The sequence below is a fragment of the Marmota marmota genome, unplaced genomic scaffold (assembly GCF_001458135.2).
Source record: "Marmota marmota marmota unplaced genomic scaffold, marMar, whole genome shotgun sequence".
Lineage (NCBI taxonomy): Eukaryota > Metazoa > Chordata > Mammalia > Rodentia > Sciuridae > Marmota > Marmota marmota.
The window spans coordinates 9,339,018-9,357,918 of NW_026000000.1; the positions used below are offsets into that span (position 1 = coordinate 9,339,018).

The 18,901-nt window shown below is 47.5% G+C and overlaps 1 protein-coding gene across 3 annotated transcripts; it reads left to right on the forward strand.

Moving 5' to 3' along the window:
• Positions 1 to 175: 175 nt before the first annotated feature.
• Gdf10 (growth differentiation factor 10) lies at positions 176 to 18,054 on the forward strand. Of its 3 annotated transcripts, XM_048807526.1 has the most exons (4): positions 176 to 766; positions 10,713 to 11,641; positions 13,453 to 13,595; positions 18,043 to 18,054. In XM_048807526.1, exons 1-4 carry the CDS (start codon positions 295 to 297, stop codon positions 18,044 to 18,046), a joined length of 1,548 nt encoding a protein of 515 aa, XP_048663483.1. In that variant the 5' UTR covers positions 176 to 294; the 3' UTR covers positions 18,047 to 18,054. The 3 variants fall into 3 exon arrangements, with proteins under 3 accessions (XP_048663483.1, XP_015354403.1, XP_048663485.1); XM_015498917.2 differs by lacking the exon at positions 18,043 to 18,054 and having other exon boundaries at positions 13,453 to 14,430; XM_048807528.1 differs by lacking the exon at positions 18,043 to 18,054 and having other exon boundaries at positions 13,334 to 13,472.
• Positions 18,055 to 18,901: the final 847 nt, after the last annotated feature.

Genomic DNA, 18,901 nt, shown 5'->3' on the forward strand with positions numbered 1-18,901 from the left:
GGCAGCTAGGTTTGGTCTCGGACTCTCTGCAGGGGAGCGGTGAGCGCGCTCGCCCACACCCACGCCCCCCACAGTCGCGGGCGCACACTCGGGCGCATACCCCAGCGCGCGCACGCCGCACACAAGTGCGCACGCACATCACAGCCTGGCAAGGAAGGGCCCTGTTCANGCGCTCTGTGAGCTGCAAAGTTTCGCAGCCCGAGTCAGCCAAGGCAGCGCGCGGGCTTGGGCTCTGCGGTGTTCCGCGCGGCTTCAGACGACTGCGACGGCTGGCCCGGAACTCTGGCGGTGTGGATGCACCGCGCACACGGCTGCCCGCCTCACGCAGATCTAGCTGTCCACATCCCTGCGCCCTCTGTTCCCCGGACTCCGTGTACACCTTCCTGCCGCGGGATCGGTTCGCAGCCTCCGCTGCGCCCGCGCTCACAGTCCTCCTGGGCTCTTGCTCTTCGCCATCCTCACCCCGCCATGGCTCGTGGCCCCGCCTGGACCAACTTGGGGACCCAATTGCTGCCTCTGCTTCTGCTGCTCCGGTTTGCGGGCTGCAGCCACACGGCCCCCTCCTGGTCCGCACTGCCCGCGGTAGTCCACGGCCTGCAGGGGGACAAGGACCCCCAGCAGTCCCTGGGAGATGCGACCGCAGCTCTGGGCCCCGGTGCCCAGGACATGGTCGCTGTCCACATGCTCAGGCTTTATGAAAAGTACAGCCGGCGGGGCACGCAGCCGGGAGGAGGCAACACTGTGCGCAGCTTCCGTGCCCGGCTGGGTAAGTACAGGACGTCCCGGGGGTGGGGGTGGGGGGGAACCCCTCTCATTATTTCCTTTCCTCACTTGTCCACTCTTCTCACTCCTGCACCCCTGCTTTTCCTCTTCCTGCTCTTCATTGACTCATTCATTCGTTCATTCATTTACCGACAATTCACTGAGCACTTTGTGCCAAGTGGCAGCCTCCAGGGGAACACCAAAGGGCATTGCCTAGCACAGAGTTCTTGCCTTTGGGGGCCTCCCAAACCTTATAGACACATACTACCGCATACACAAGGCTTGAGGCAAAGGGTGGAAGTTGGCATGGGGAGTATCCATGTCATAAGGGCCAGTTTTGTGGGCACTTGCTGGATGAGGAGGGCAGGGTCCAGTGGACCTAAGGAATCCTGATGGAAATACCAAGCACTGGGTTAGGTAGAAAACTTCCAGCTGGAGAAAGTCAATGGTTTTGGTGGAGAGGAAGCAAAGTGCACTGAGAAGGACCTTGGTGCCAAGGACTGGGGATTTGGGGGCATTATCATGAAGTGTTCAGACTACCAAGGTGTGAGTAAGCCTCCAGAAGCTTGGTCAGTAGCAGCATCCCATTCCTTTTCTGTCCTTACCCCACTTTCTGCTTTCTTCATACTTTGGATGGAGTTGGGTAGAGGCCACTGGCAGAAGCCTTCCCTTCCCAGGGTGCTTCTGGGTTGCAGCCTTAGGAGTCTATGGGCAGGGCTGGGGAGAGCCACACTGCTTCTGGAAGCCCTGGGGCAAACAGAGGAGGTGCAGCCTGGGCAGCAAGGGTAATGGGAAGACCCTGGTTGTCATGGTGACTACTCATAGCTGCAGAATGCTGTTCCAGCAAATGTGGGTGGAGGTCTTCTGCAGCCCTGTGGGGGAGGAGGCCATTCATTAGGAGAAACTCTTCAGTCTGTGTGCTTCCCTCCTGAGATGGAGGGGAACATGCCCAGCTAGCTTTGGGGCCAGACACCAGGTCAGATCTATCAGCTACTGCTCAATGCACTCTAATTTTACAAATAAGATGACTCTATGCTGTGTGACTCTATGCAACACCGGTGGCCACAGAACCAGACTTGGGAAGGTTCGCCTCCTGTATTCAAGGACAGGGGAGCCCTTGTCACAAAGAAATGCATCCCCTTATCCACCAGAGAAAACTCCCATGTCACCGTTCTAGGGCTCCAGGCCAATTGGATTGAACTCCATCCTTTCTGATAACTTTAATTCATCACTTGGGGTTCATTTGTGGAGCAACATTATTAAATTAAGCCATTTAAGAATCATCTGGCATCAATGACCCTGGATGAATCAGTAAAGCTATGTAGATTTGATCGTACTCATCTATAAAATGGGCAGGCATGCCAATATTTCCTCTGGGGGATTAAAGCCAAGATGAAATGAGATAATATTCATAGGCTCTGAGCCCATCATTTGCCAGATTAAGTATTGGTGCATATTATTCCCCTGAGAGTACAAAGCGTTGTGCTGAGCATTCTGTGCCCATATGGGTATAAGACCTTGCTTACCGATTACCTCAATCAGCAAGACCACTTCTGCAATAAAATGTGAGCGTGCCCATTGTGCCCAATCACCTGCTGCAGCTGGGCATGGAGTTGAATGGTTCTGTCCTTCTGCTTTCATGCAATGGAGATCGTACAAGCAGCAGTGGAACATAGGATTTTAACCCCATAAAGGGGCTGAGACAGTACCTCAAATATAGCACTCGCATTTTACAAATAAGGAAACTGAGATGGGGAGGCAATACATAGTGGCTGTAGTTGCTAAGTAAGTCCCATCTACCAGGCCATTACCATTCTCACTGCTGCCTACCACCACCACCACCACCCATCTATGTCAGAACTAAGCCCAGAGCCCGGGAGGCATAAAATGGAACGGATGAGTATGAGAAATCGTAATTCTGGCACAGTCCGGAACCTTTTAACAAATCCCTCTTTGAAACCCTGAGGCAAACTTCTGCATAAATCCCAGCCTCACCAGCTACTGGCTATGTGCTGTAGCACATGTTACTTTCCCTTTCTGAGCATTAGTTGCCTTGTGTGTATGGAGAGGAGATGAGGATTTGATGTGATAAGCTAGGTTTTATGCCTGGCATAGAGTGAGGTGTTGGCTTCTCATGCCCTCCATTGAGTCCTCTAAGGTTTTTTATACCCAGCCCTGTGCCAGTCTTCCGATGTGCCTGCTTCCTGATCCAGGCATTCATTTGTGAGGAGGTGTGAGCCTGAGCTTATAACAGTTCCTGGCACATGTGTCAACAATTTATTAGCTCATAACTATTATCACAACAACCTTCCTTCTTTCCCCTCCACTACTCCCTAAAGTGAATTCTGTTCCCTTTTAAGTCTTTATCAATAAGGAGACCATTTGAACCTGACCCCATGGGTTAAGATTAGTCCACCTGCTCCCCTTATTCCCCCTGAATGACCTGTGGTTAAATCTAAGTTTCAACACCTACCACTGGGACACTCAGCTTGTTTCCTTCATCTTCAAAATGAAAGTAATAATACCCATTTGTCAAAACTGCCAAACTTCAAGTTCATTTCAGCTTCCCAAGTTTTCTATTGCTATAACAAAATACCTAAGGCTAAGTAAGTTACAGTGGGGGGAGGGAGGCTGAAAGTCCAAAGAACATTGTGTAAGGCTACCCCCTAGCTATGTCACAGCATGGCAGATGGCAAAGTAAGAGATCACATGGCAGGACAGGAGGTCAGAGAGTAGGGAGGGGCCAGTGAAACCTTCCCATCAAATCCTCATCTCCTCTCCATACACACAAGGCAACTAATGCTTAGAAAGGGAAAGTAACATGTGCTACAGCACATAGCCAGTAGCTGGTGAGGCTGGGATTTATGCAGAAGTTTGCCTCAGGGTTTCAAAGAGGGATTTGTTAAAAGGTTCCGGACTGTGCCAGAATTACAATTTCTCATACTCATCCGTTCCATTTTATGCCTCCCGGGCTCTGGGCTTAGTTCTGACATAGATGGGTGGTGGTGGTGGTGGTAGGCAGCAGTGAGAATGGTAATGGCCTGGTAGATGGGACTTACTTAGCAACTACAGCCACTATGTATTGCCTCCCCATCTCAGTTTCCTTATTTGTAAAATGTGAGTGCTATATCTGAGGTACTGTCTCAGCCCCTTTATGGGGTTAAAATCCTATGTTCCACTGCTGCTTGTACTATCTCCATTGCATGAAAGCAGAAGGACAGAACCATTCACCTCCATGCCCAGCTGCAGCAGGTGGTTGGGCACAATGGGCACGCTCATACTTTATTGCAGAAGTGACATTGCTGGCCATGCTTTCTCAACTAAAGTCTTCAAGGATTGAGTTAATTGGTAAGCAAGGATTTAAACCCATATGGGCACTGAGCCCTATGTGGGTGGGCAGGGAACAGTAGACTTTGACAGTCTGGTGGGGGGTTAAAGAGGCTTAACAATTTCTCCCTCAGGAACTAACTGAGGTCTCATGAGAACTGTCTTCTTAGGCAACACTCCCAATAACCTTATTCCCCATTACATCCCACTACTCAACAGTACCACACTGGGGATCAAGCTCCCAAAAATGAAACTTGGAATGACAAACCACATCCAAAACATAATTCCAGGTATTTCTTAAGCATTTTATTTGGTGGAAGGTATGGTAAATTCAGAGAACACAAAGATGCCTAAAATATTGGCCCTCATGAGAAAAGCTTATGAGCTGTCAGGACAGGTTGAAGTCAGTAGAGAAACAGGGTTGCAGGAAACTGGAATGTGCAAAGTAGCAGTGAAAGGCTAAAGGAGCTCTGCAAGAGAACCAAGAGCAGCACTGACCTGGTAGGGAGAGGCCAGTGAAGTCTTTTAGAGCAGGGAAGGCCACAACAGAGTGTGATAGGCAGGTGCAGTGTAGCCAGGTATGGAGGTGAAGCAGCCACTGGGTGCTGAGTATTGCAAAGTGTTTGGTTTATAATATGAGAGAGAGAGAGAGAGAGAGAGAGAGAGAGAGAGAGAGAGGTGGGGGGCAGGTAGACAAGTAGATTGCCGCCAGGCCACAGAAAGCCTTAAGTTTGCTTGTATCCAGTGGGGCAGAAAACAATGTGCATGACTGGGGAGATGGAGGGAGAGGAAGGAGAGGGAATAGGAGGAGAGAAGGCTTTTAAATGCATGTTTAATGGAAAAAAATCTAGAAATCATAGAAAATCACCGTTAAAAAAAAGATAATCACAGATGCAGATTTAACCAGAGTAAATATAATATTTTAATAAAATTTCAGGCATATATGTATTCTTGAACTAGATCAAAGGAAGACACGTTTGCTGTGTTAGCTGGGTCAGAACCCAGATACCATATATATCATATATACATATATACATATACATGGATATTTATATATGTATACACCCTGTTTTTACCTTAATGGGATCATATTTTCAACATAGAAGTATTCTTGTTTGAAATTACTTTTTATTTTCCATTCCTGATCATCCTGAACTGTTTCACATGCCTGTTGCCCAATTATAGTTTTTCCTGTGAAAATTGCTCTCTCCTATGGGGTTTTGTCTTTTTTCTTATTGATCTGCAAAGGTTCTTTGCATAGTATTAGCCCGTCAGCTCTCATAGATGATTTGCTTTTGAAATATGAGTGTGAGGCCAGGGGTGACAGTTTCTTGATGACCAGTCCTGGGTGAAGGCTATGGCAGAAAGGATGAAGCATCCACAGTCATTATACAAACTGGATACAAAGACAACAGGAACTGGGGGTTGGTTAGAAAGAAGAAGGAAAAAGACAAGCTCCTGCTTAGGGTTGTTGGATAGGTATTGAGGCCTCCTCCTTGGCAGGAGGTCAGGGAGCAAGGACAGGGGCTCTGAGGGTTATGACAGGGGCTCTGAGGGTTATGACAGTCCCTGCAGCCACTTGACCATGTATTCTGAGCATGTCCTGGGTACCAGGCACTGAGATTCAAGCAAGCCCTGCAGAGCCAATTTCACAACTTGAGGAGATGCATACAAACACTCTGCCCAGGTTACAGATGAGAAAACTGAGGTAAAGAGAAGTTTCATGACTTGCCTAAGATCCACAGCTAGTAAATGATTCAAGGAGGAGTTAAACACTGCTCCTGGAACCTGCATGGAACTAGACACCAGGCACTCAGTACCTGCCAGTTCCCCCTCTTTTCTCTGCAGCCCATGAGCTGGCCCACTGCTTCCGCTTCCCTCTTGTGTTGAAGCTTATACCCTTCGGTTCAGTGTTCTTACTCTTGTCACTCTGATGTCTGTTTCAGGGGCAGTGCAGGGACAGATTTCCAGGTGGCTTGGATTCCGTTTTTTTGTAGAGCCATCCAAGGGGCTGCTTTTGGCTTGAGTGTTGCCAGGAAGGAATCTGTTCCAATTTCATTGACCTCAGGAAGGAGTCTGAGTGGTCAGGGTCCTGAGAATTTCAGAGATCTACAGAAAGATCGGCTTGTGCAAGTAAGGTCAGTCCTTTCCTTCTTAGAGAATCAAAACTCAAAAACAGCCAGATAATGGCTTGTGTTTGCAAAACACAGTGCTGTTCACAGCATGTGATCTTTTGTCCCTCTGCTCTTAGGCACACCATTGGGATTATAGCCAGAGCACATAGGGGATCAAAGGGGAGCAAAGGGGGTGGGTTTGGGGTCAGACAGACCTGGGTCCATGCCCTGGCTCTGCTCTTTACCAGCTACAATGCTTTAGGCTAGTTATCTACCCTTTCTGAAGGTCCAGCTCTTTGTGCACAGAATAAATGTCCCATCCTTTCTCCTCTCAACGTAAAAATGAGGGATATTTAGTATAGGGCCATGCACTTACGGTTGGAGCTCAGAATTCCATAATTAACAAACAGTGTTACAGGTTGAACGTCCCATATCTTAAAATCCTAAATCCCCAATTCTCCAAACTATAAAATGTTTTGAGCACTGACATGATGCCACAAGTGGTAAATTTCACATGCAACCTCATATGACATGTCCCAGTCAAAAGAGATACAAACTGGGTGTGGCGGCTCTCGCCTGTAATCCTAGCGGCTTGGGAGGCTGAAGCAAGAGGATTGTTGAGTTCAAAGCCAGACTCAGCAACTTTAGCAGGGCTCTAACTAACTCAGTGAGATCTTGTCTCTAAATAAAATACAAAAATGGGCTGGGATGTGGCTCACTGGTATAAGTGCCCCTGAGTTCAGTCCCGGGTTAAAAAAAAAAAAAAAAGTAGATACACTAAAAATATTGTACAAAATTAACATCAGACCATGTGTATAAGGGATATGTGAAACACAAATGAATTTTGTGTTTAGACTTGGGCTCCACCCTTAAGATATCTCATGTATATGTATATATTCCAAAATCCTAAATATTTCTGATCCCAAACATTTTGGATAAGGGATATTCAACCTGCATTTGCTATTTAAAAATGAGAAAAATGAGTCACAAGGGGAAGTCCCTGGCTAAAGACCCCACTACACAGTGTTGCCAGTTATATTTGCATCATCAGCTGTATCTTTCTGAAGAATGAGGCTTTCTGGACTTCTTAAGGGTGTGTTTACTATACTCCAGGGCAGCAGGCCAGGAGCGCCCCTCCCCACTTCCTCAAGTGTTAAATGAAGTGACAGATCCTACTCTCCTTCTTTCTCTTCCTGCCCTCCTACAATGCAGAGGCCACTTGGTCAGGATATGTACAAGAATTTGATCATTCAACACACATTCTTGAGTACCAACTGTCACCAGGCCTTGTGATAGGATGCAGGGATGTAGCAAAGAACAAAACCAGCAAGGTTCCTGCCCTCATGGAGTATCAGATGTCAGGAAGTGCTCTGACAAATGAAGTGGAGGGTAGACAGAGTGATGGTGGCTCATTAGCCAAGAAGCCAAGGGTACCCTTTGTTGGGGATACCATAGGGGTGGAGACCCAGAGGAGGAGCACAAAAGCAGAAGGAATAGTTGAGACAGAGCCTTCTAGGAAGGACAAGGCCAGTGTGACTGTGGAAGACGGTCAGGGATGGGGTAAGGGAGGTGATGAAGGTGGAGAGCTCCACAAGTCAGATCAAATAGGGCCTTGGTAAGAAGTAGAGTTTTGTTTGGGGGCAATACAGGGCTCTGATAGGGGTCATCTGTGATTGATGCTCCCAGCACATAGGGCCTCACTTGGGACAGTGCTCTGTAAAGCTGTGACATGACTAAGTGCTGTAGTTGTGTATTATCACCATAATCAATCTGTCTCCTCACCAAGCTGAGCTCATCCAGGACAGCTTTGACCACCTTTTCCAGGACCCCAGAAAGCCTGACACTTAGTCATAAACAGAATTTTGCAAATGCTTATTAAGAAACAGGATGGGGGCTAGGGTTGTGGCTTAATGGTAGAGCGCTCCGCTCGTCTCGCATGTGTGCAGCCCTGGGTTCGATCCTCAGCATCACATAAAGATAAATAAATAAATAAAATGAAGGTATTGTGTACAACTACAACTAAAAAATAAAAATTAAAAAAAAGAAGCAGGATGGAAGAAATAATAAAAGAGGGAGAGGGATACAGGAAGGATCTCTTCTCCTTGGCTGTGAGACATGAGCCACAGGGTACCAGCAAAGTTATTAAGACATGGAAACTTCTTTTGGGGGCTTCTCGTTTGTAGCCTGGGCACCTCTTAGCAAAAAGGTCAGCCTGTGGTCCCTCATGCTCTGCAGTTGAGCAGACCTGTTTGGAATCAACAGTTCCCAGCAGGGTGGGTCTTCACAGAGTGGATGTACAGTAAGGCATGAGCTCCCTCTGGCCAAATTCATTCAAGCTGGAATGAAGTAGGAGTTCTACTTTCTTATATGACCTCTGAGGTTCCTCCCCACTCTTGATCAGTTAGTGAATAATTAGTGCGATAAGACTAGAACTAGATCAAATGAAAACACTTTTGCTATGTTAGCTGGGTCAGAACCCAGAGACTATGGGGATGGGTGAGTGAGAGTGCTCTAGTTGGTATAGGAGGGGCTTGCTCTGCCATTCTCTGTCCTTTCAATGAAAGTGGCAGGGATGCTTCCTGGACAAAGATGTCCACCTTTGGGGACACCTCACTTGTATCTAGCATATGACACATATTGCGTTTGCTTGAAATTCTGTTGTTTTTTTGAGGCAGATGAGGAAAGTAAGATAGAGAGCATGATGGGGTTCCGTGGGGCTTGGGGTTTGTTTCCCAGGATGTTTCCTAGCTTTGGAGTGGGTGCTGCATTGGTAGTAAACTTCACCTACCCATGGTCAATGGGCTTGAGGCACGAGTAACCACAGACTGGCTCTCTGGATGCATCTGCATGCATGCAATTCAGGGGCCCTAGGCTGTGGCTGAGAGCAGGGACAACTACCTAAAGTTTCCAGCTAAGGAATACTATAGATCACACATCCTGCTACCTGGGGTGCTCTCCAAACTTCCTCATAGTCAGAACCTCAGGGGTTCTGGTTAGAATGTGGGACTCAAGACCATGATACTCAAGGCTACAGTATTTGGAGAAGCCAAATTTAAATGTGCAGCAAAACCCACCATTGCTTCTTATGAATGATGCATGTGGAGGGGCTGCGACACCTCCCTTGTGGATGTGTTGTTAGGATTAGGTGAGATGACATCTCTAGTCTTGACTGGTACTTATTGAGCCCTCCATTCATGTTTCTCCCTTCCTTTCTTCCTCTCACAGTCCATTAAGAGTCTGTGAAAGTTCCCAATAGAATTATGCTTCCTTCCCAATAGAAACAAAGAATATTAAACTGATGGTTGTGGTTTTTAAAAATCCCAGCTAATTTTCTGGATACAGGTGTCAAATAATTGTAGTCTCTGCATGTCCCTTGGGGATCCCAGTGCCTTCTCCCCCACATACTTCCTGGGTTTAGAAACTCCGGTCTTTTACTGGCTGTACCTATCAAACAGACACTGGTGGCAAGGACACGGAGGAAGCCCAGGAAGGAAGTCCACCCTGGCCTCTCTGATCTTCAGCATCAGAAGGAAGCATCAAGAAAGCCTGTCTTCCTCACCTTTGAGTCCTAAAGAGGACTTGGTTATTGAAGAGAGCTTATGCTGCTGCCAAGGCTGAGGCAGCTTCCTGGAACTGCAGCTGATCTTGGCAAACACTTGGTGGAAAGGGTGGTCAGCCACCCCAAGGAAACAGGCTGGAACATTCTTGGGCCACACTAGATGTTGAGTGGTGATGGTCCTTACAGTGACATGCACCTCCAGAGAGCAACCTCATTGAGTGACCTGTGCACTCCTATATTGCTCCTTCGTTGTAAAACAATCTTAAAAGTCATAAGGCAGATGGTCAAATAACTGCTTTTAACCTCAATTTCCTGTAAAAGGTTCTCAGAATGCAATGAAAAATGTGAAGGTCTCCTTGTTTCACCTCATTTTGAAGAATGATCACATTTTATATAAATTGCATTAAAATCTGATTGCATAGCATAGAGGACTGTGCAAAAACTGAAGGGGATGCTTGAGGCTGGGCCCAAGCCATTTTGAGCACTTAATGAAGATGTCAGTGACACTTGCTTATTTTTTCTTTAAGAAGCAGTACAGGTGAGGAAACAGGAACTTTAAGATCAAGCCGACCTAGATGCCCATCTTTGTCTACTTTTTCTTTTAAAACATCTTCTTTCTTTTCCTTCCTCTTTTTCTCTCTCCCCCGACTCCCTCTTTCACTCTCTCTCTCCCCTGTCCCTCCTTCCTCCTCCTCCCTGTCTTTTGCAAGGAGAAAGTGACAATCTTCTTTTGCTGATCTCAATTGCACATGTTCATTGAGGATACCAAAGGGCGCCCCCATCAGTTTAGTAGGAAGATTGCAGAGGATGAGTAAAGCAAAGCGTGGTCCCCTGCCTGGAAGTGCTGGGTCAGCGGACTTTGTTCCACCACCCCAGCCCTGGGCGAGCGACCTAGTGAGCAAGGTGCTCCTCGAGAGAACCTAACATGCTGTGGTCTGTCTTCCGCGCAGAAGTGGTCAACCAGAAGGCCGTGTATTTATTCAACCTGACCTCCATGCAAGAGTCAGAAATAATACTCACCGCCACTTTCCACTTCTACTTGGAGCCGCCGCGGTGGCCCCGCGCACGGGAGATGCTATGCAAGCCACGGGCCAAGAATTCCTCTTGTCGCCTCCTGCCACCAGGCCCGCCAGTTCGCCAGCACCTGTTTTTCCGCAGCCTGTCACAGAATACAGCCACGCAGGGGCTACTTCGTGGGGCCATGGCCCTGGCGCCCCCGCCACGCGGTCTGTGGCAGGCCAAGGACATCTCCTCCATAGTCAAAGCGGCCCGTCGGGATGGCGAGCTGCTCCTCTCTGCCCAGCTGGATTCTGGGGAGAAGGACCGTGGGGTTCCCAGGCCCAGTCCCTACATTCCCTACATCCTTGTATACGCCAATGACCTGGCCATCTCCGAGCCCAACAGCGTGGCAGTGACACTGCAAAGATACGACCCCTTTCCAGCTGGAGACCCAGAGCCCGGCGCAGCCCCCAACAGCTCGGCGGACCCCCGTGTGCGCCGGGCCGCGCAGGCCTCCGGGCCCCTCCAGGACAATGAGCTGCCGGGACTGGATGAGAGGCCAGGACACATCCCCCACGCTCAGTACTACCACAAGCACGAGCTATGGCCCAGCCCCTTCCGGGCGCTGAAGCCCCGGCCTGGGCGCAAGGACCGCAGAAAGAAAGGCCAGGATGAGTTCATGGCCTCCTCGCAAGTGCTGGACTTCGATGAAAAGACTATGCAGAAAGCCCGGAAAAGACAGTGGGACGAACCGCGAGTCTGTAGCCGGAGGTATCTGAAGGTGGATTTCGCAGACATTGGGTGGAACGAATGGATCATTTCGCCCAAATCCTTTGATGCCTACTACTGCGCAGGAGCCTGCGAGTTCCCAATGCCTAAGGTAGGATGGGTTTGAGTACCTCCTCTGTGTTCTGCCTGTTGCCTAATCCTAACTCTCAGCTAGGCTCCCTCTGCCGGGCAATTCTCTGGCAAGTCCCTCTGCCTGGGTGACCTTTGTTTCATCATCTGCAAAATGAGTAGAATAACACATCCCATCTACAGAGGCAAAGAATAGGTAAACAGAGAGAGCCAAGTGGGAATCTGCTGGGTGGATACTGTCCACAGATATTTAATTTGTCTGGGTTTTTTTAAGGTGTTCTCTTGTTTGCATTGGAATTTTAAAATCTGAACATCTCTCCTGAAAAGCAGGAAAATCCTTCACTTCAGAAGGGCACTCCTACAGAGCAGCCACCTACAGAGGTTGAGTCCAAGCTGTACCCTGTGGACAAGACAGGTCCTAGAAGCTTCTTTCCTGGCAGAAGTTTTCCTACTGTTCCTGGCTTGGATCCCCAGGCACGGCTGTCTGTGACCAGCTGGCTGCTAGTCTCAGTGGCTCCCCCAGTGTGGGCTTCCTTCTCTCTCCCTAGGGCACACGCAGGGTAGTCTGCAAGACAAACACTGGATCCTTTCATTGTGCCATTCCTGAAGTTTCAGATCCTCCTCTCCCTATCCCAGCCAGGTTTGATTCTGTCCATCATCCTCCAGTAGCCTTTATTGAAGTGGATTGGCCATGTTAACCTCTGGCACGTAGCACAGTTTCCTCCTGCTTACTCTGCAGAATCCTCATGGCTTGCCCTACTAGAAAGGAAGTCAGTGCATAAATCCAATTTGAACCTCAATAAATCAGCCAGGTGGGAGAGCCCATAAATGGATGTGGGGCCACATTAATCTATTTTGGAATTAAGGGGTTTCTCCTCAAAGCCATGAATGTGTGAGAGAGAGGAAGGTAAGTGCCCAATGGGGAGAGGGGATCTGCTAAAAGGGCTTACCAGTGGGGACAGGTGTAAGACCAGAATCTACAGGCTTGCAGCTGGCTGACCTCATGCTTACCTTATCTACCTAACTGGCTGCCTCCCCACCTTCTGGGACACCAGCCAGCACACTAACCATAACCCTACACATGAGGGTGTCCTTGTCCTGCTATTGCTGCCTCTCCTCCTCCTCATCTAAGAAGTCCTTCTTGTCATTAATGAGCTGAATTGAGTGACTCAGCTATATTCATAGATGGAGGCAGGCCACTTTCTAACCAAGGGGTCATGTCTAATTTAGTCATTTTAAGTCTCAATATCTTCACTGGTAAAATGAAAGTCATATTCACCCCATAAAATTGTTAAGATGGCAGAAGGGGATGATATGGTAAAACTGTACCTGCCACCCCAATTTAGGCATGTCTGGGAAGTGTAAGTTTCAAGCCCCAGTACACAACCCAGCCTTCTCCTTCAGAACAGATTCCATGAGAGGCACGTCTATATTCCTCAGACTGTGAAGTCTGGGCATCTGGCCCTCCAAGCAATGCTGACTGAGCCATACCCTCAGCTTTCACCCTGGACAGTTTCTGTCAGCTCCAGGTGCCTTTCAGGGATATGTGACATTCTCGCGCCCCCAAGTGGCCAGGGAGGGTCTACAACATCACTTCAGCTGCAGGAATAAGCTGACAGGCCTGGGGGATCTTGCAGACCTCAGCCTAGAACTGTTTATACCTGATTTCAGAGGAAATATGTGTTCATCCCTGGGAACTTATGTTTGCTTCTAGGTCAGTGTTTCCAGAGTCTGGGTCAATGGTCTGTCACTGTGAGGACTGCAGTTCTGGTGGGAAGATGGATGAGAGAGGGTAGAACACTGAGGTGACCCTGCTTCTTTCTCACCCTGCAGATTGTTCGCCCATCCAACCATGCCACCATCCAGAGCATTGTCAGGGCTGTGGGCATCGTCCCTGGCATCCCAGAGCCCTGCTGTGTTCCAGATAAGATGAACTCCCTTGGGGTCCTCTTCCTAGATGAGAACCGGAACGTGGTGTTGAAGGTGTACCCCAACATGTCCGTGGAGACGTGTGCTTGCCGGTAAGACTGCCCAAGGGTTGAAGGCAGTCTCAGCACCAACTCCTCAGCCAGCAGAGCGGCATTCTCAGAGCCTTTTGGAGCCAGGACTTGACTAAGTGTGTGACTACAGATGCAGGGCGGAGCTTACAGACAACCCACTGGGGTCCAGAAAGGTCTGTCCATCTGGTCATCGTTCTGGAGTCTTTTGTTGCTAATGACTTAGCCACCTAAATTCTTCCTGAGTTCCTGGAAAAAAAAAAAAAACAGAATTATCCTTGGCCTGAAGTTTTCCCATTGGCTCTAACTGCCACTTTCAAGACCCAAAAATGGACAGGTCCTCAGTGTTGGCTTTATGTGTTATCATCTCATAACCTGAGAAGACTATGCAAATCTTAGGGTGCTTGCTCCCTTCACATGGAAAGAATCTCTGTTTAAATGTTCAGTTTAAAATCTTTCAGGCCACATAGGGAAACAGGGCCTGAATGAGTGTTTTGTTTCACACTCTACTATAAAAGCTTTTATACATACATATGCACATATAACCAATTTTGGTTTTGTTCTCTTAATATATATTTTATTTTAAAACAAAGAGGGGCATTTGACACCATTCCCCACAGAGATAATCATGCTGGTTAGGTGTGGGTTCTTTAAACATGCATATGAAAATAACATATACAGTAATATGTTGAAATACTAAAAAATAACCAAGATTTTATATTTTTGTAAATTATACTTTGTATACTGTAGATTGTGTGTGTTGTGTGTTTTTATGGAAAGCTAATAAATTAAAGTTACAGTGGTATTTCAAAAACCTAAGTGTCACCTATTTCTAACTATAGATTGATTCTTACCTTTGAGACATCTGTTGGCTGCTATAGACACAGCATCCTCTAAGATAGGTGGAGGCCATCTCTGTACTTTCTCCATGTCTGTCCCAAGCTCCAGAAACCCCACTGCTCCTGGGCCTTCCAAGATCCTGCTCCAATCCCTCTGTCATGCAAATTCCCAGCCTGCGCTGGCATTAAAATGGGGCATGACTCTCTGCAGGCACACTGGCTACCTGGAGTTTTCTCATATCCCTATCTCAGAGTGACCTTCATTGATTGGGAAATATTGACAGGAACTTCTGCGATTGTCTTACCCTTCAATGAGAAGAGATCTTACTTAGGGTAGTTTACATGGGAGGTGATTCTCAAATGGAGGGGTTCTCAAGTGGTCCAGGGATTTGGGAGTAACTAGACGGATCAAATGATTTCCTTGTGTATATTTACAGAATGGCCAACACCCAGCAGCCTTGTCCCCAGATGGCTCCCTTTTGCCTGGCATTGAATTGCCTTACTTATAGCCATAGTGACCAAAGCCTATTAACTGCATTTCTGAAAGAGATTCTGGGTTCAATTTTAAGCAGGTGCATTTTAGGGCCATCAGCCAGAATCTAAGAAAATGACATGGCCCTGAGTTTTGCCTACATAGACTGTAAATCTGCCAGAGCTTGTCTAAGAGGAGATTCAGCAGAGAAGCAGCCCAAGGTGTCATCATAAGTGAGGCTCCCAAGGCCAGGCCTCCTATGTAAGGGATGGATAAGGAAGTGCTCCAGGAGACACAGGAAGAGAAGAGAAGGAAGAGAAGGGGCTGAACATCCCAGCCACATTTATCAGGCTTCTCTGGGGAACTCTGGAGCTTGCATCAGGCTTCAGAGTTAGTCCAGCCTTAAGGCTAGGGAACTGGATGTGTGGCACTCCCTGGCTTCAGGCTGCCCCTGGGAGGGGAGATGTCAGATTTCAGCCTTTTATTTAGGTAGCCACAGGGTCTTGGAAGCCCCAGCAGTCTTTGAAGAAGGCTACACTCAGAGCCACTGGATGTAGAATAACTGAGATTGGAAAGCAAGCATGCAGACTGGTAGGTAAGGGGAATCCAAAGGCACCTTGGTGGGGCGTGGCCCCATTTGTGGAGCCCTTTCTCTGAGGCATGCCAAGTGACCCTGGGGAGCCCAGCTGCTGAGTGGTCCTATCTGCTGACAGATCATATGAGGCAGAGAGGTGGTGCTCTGCACAAAGGCTGCCTTACCCCTTGATCCCACGGGAGCTGTATATGGGATGAAATGGTTCTTTTCAAGTTGCTGTGGATGGCTGGGATGTCTCAAACTGACTGCAAATTTAGTGCCTGCTTAGCCATGTCTAATCCTTTGTGGAACATGGCAGGATATAAGTGAATAGCAAAATTAGTAAAGATATTAGGGTGTGAAAAGACTTCAAATCTCTTTCTTCTAAATGTTAAGTCCCTTGTGTGCCTCCTCCACTCATTTTCCCCCCCACACCAGACTGCTCCCTTTCTCTCTTTGATAAAGATGGGGTGACCTATGATAGCTTCACTTTATTCTTTCAGTTACTTGTATTTTCTGAGAGATCTTTGGGATTCTCCTAATGCCTGTGACACCTCTCATTCTTTGTCTCTGGATTTCTGGATTGGGGCAGGGTAGGCTGTGAGACACGCCCAAGGATCTGGCCCAGGGCAGGAGTTCAGCCTATGCCTGAATGGACAGTATTCAGTGGGTGACATCTTTCTTGGAAATGCCACGATAACTTTTAGATGTGGAGAATGGGACATACAGATGACATACATCCCTACTCTGTAGTGGAAGGAGCTGGTGTTATCAGTGACCTTAATAAATTTAGTTGTGACATCCCATTTAGCCCCACAGAAGCCTTCCAACTTACTGTCCAACTGAACACAGAAAAACAGACTCAGGGAGGATAAGTAACACATCCATTAATGTCTTACTAAGGCCACAGGTTTGATGCCCAAGGCTGCCTGAGTCAAGGCCTACGAAGACTGTTATTGCTCTGAATTTCCTGGTAAGTTATCCCTTCTTTGAGTCTATTAAAGTTGTCCCAGTGGCCTTGAGCACCATCACAGTAAGGTTTAAGAATAAATGTATGTATAAAGTAACTTCTTTCCCTTTAAAACCAAAATATCAACACTACATTTTCACAAAAATCAGAAGATCCCAGCAATACCACTTAGATAGATACACACAGGTCCCTGAGACCACTCAATTAGGCCTGTATCATTTTGAAGAGAAAAGACCTAGTGACCTGGTGCTAGACCACATCCCTGAAGGTACAGCATCTTACAGATCAGTTCATGTCACCAAAATCAAACAAAACAACTGAGATCCAGAAACTTTAAGGCTTGAATAAACTCTAAGAATCTTCTGATATAACACTTCCTTGAGAAAATCCTAGTACTAACAGATATTTTGTCTGAGGCACCAGAGAAGGAGCCTTTCTATGTCTGAGTCACTCATTAAATGTCATGAGATTCATCAAATGCCTAGAAACAATGCTGCTTCTGTGGCCAGGATGAAGACAGTACTGTGATGGGAGAACTGACAGTTGTCTGGAGTAGGGGTGAGAGGGTATGAAGAGGGAAGAAAGGAGAAAACCCCACAGAGATGCTGACTTTGATTCAACCAGGAAGGAAGGGCTGTACTTGGCTGTTGGAGTAAGAATGTCACACGTGTCAGCATGTGCGTAGAGTGTTTGATGGCAGCGCATCTAAGGTAGGAGGTGGCTTGATCAGCCCTCCTGGTGGGCACACTAGGAGGGCGGACCATCTTGCCAGTCCTGGCTTAGTTCACTAGAGCATTGAAATTATCACGTGCCAAATAGAAGCAGGCTCTGGGACCTAGGGGCTGGGAAGGAATTTACTAGCTCTTCCTGACCCAGGCTCTCCATGCAGTCTCAGGATGAATCTACTTTTTATTCCTTTGAGCAATATGTGGGGTGTTGAGAAGCTTAGAGAAGGGACAAATGTCCTCACAATGATGTCTCCTGAAACAGAAGGGGATCCTGACACCCTGTGGGCAGCCATTTCCAAGAAACTCAAGCAGGTCCTTTCTTACCTCCATGAATAAAGGTTGAAGTCAATGTCACTGCGTTGGAAGAAAAAGCTTCAATGAAACCTGAAATAAATGGATGAGCCACATCTGCTTCTACTGTTCAATAAACTGTGATTATCCCACAGCTACTGCATGGGATTTCTATAAATCACAAGTCCTGGGAGGGATGATGCTATGAAAGCTTTGTTTAAAAGTCATCACGCACAGGAATGTCAAACTGCCTAGACATCACAAATAGACATGGAAGCCAAGGCCAAGCTGGCAACAGCCAGGTCAAACCCAGTCAGGCCAGGACACCCCACAAAACACTCCTCCTCCAAGGATAGAACGGCTCAAACCAGGAGACCAGCAGCGCTAGGGCCCTTTGTTTTCTCAGACATATCCAGCAAAGTGCAGCTGCTCAAAACCCAGAGGTTGTATGGTGAAGGAGTCCTAGGTTGTCACCCAAGGACAGTCAGGAATTGTCCAGGTAGAGGAAGACAGGGAGGATGTGAGGCCTGGGAAGGATAATCTGGCCCATAGGTAGGGAAAGAGACAGTTATAGGAAGCCTAAGCACTATATTGACAATAGCAATAATAATGATTATTTATTGAATGCTCGCCATGTTCTAGGTTCTATGCTAAGGGTGTGTTCCTAAGAGCTCCCAGGCATCTGGGGAGTCCTTTGGCTTCTCTCTGGACAGTGACAAATGTGATTCCTGAGCCTGGCCTTGGACCAGGTGAGAATTGGCCAGAGTTTTATCTCTTGGGAGGCTGAAGTCCATACTCTGTGGCATGGCTCAGCAAAGCATAATATAGGGGCTGGGAAGGAATTTACCAGCTCTTCCTGACCCAGGCTCTCCATGAATATAAGGAAGAATGCAGTCCAGCCCAGTTAGCAATGCACATTAGCTTTTGTTGTGGGTGTTCATTAACTTACTATTAAAAGACAAAATTACAACAAATTTAGTTTAAGGATTTTAGCTGACTTTTCTGATTCCAAGTGTAAATTGTTGGAGGTGCCCTGGATGCAGATGCCTTTAAGTCCTGATGTATGAGGTTCTGAACAATTATTTCCTTCAGTCTGGCATGGTAGTGCCAGGTCTCAGTAACCTGGGTGTTACCACAGCTTGGATAAAAGGCACGGCTCCAGGAGTAGGCATCACCCATTGGGGTTGAGTTATACTCACCTGTCCCTTTGTAATTCTACCCCTTTGGCCTTTTTGGGATAGAATGTTCCTTGGAAATTCCCCTTGTGTGTCCCCTATGTAAGAATAAAGAATTCAGTGGCTCTCTATTTCCATGGGCCCCTAAGGTCTCAGAGTGGTCCCCAGATTATTGAAAAGGTACTTCTGTGTGTTTGCGTGCTTTCTTCACCATCTTCTTAAGTTACTGGAATAGT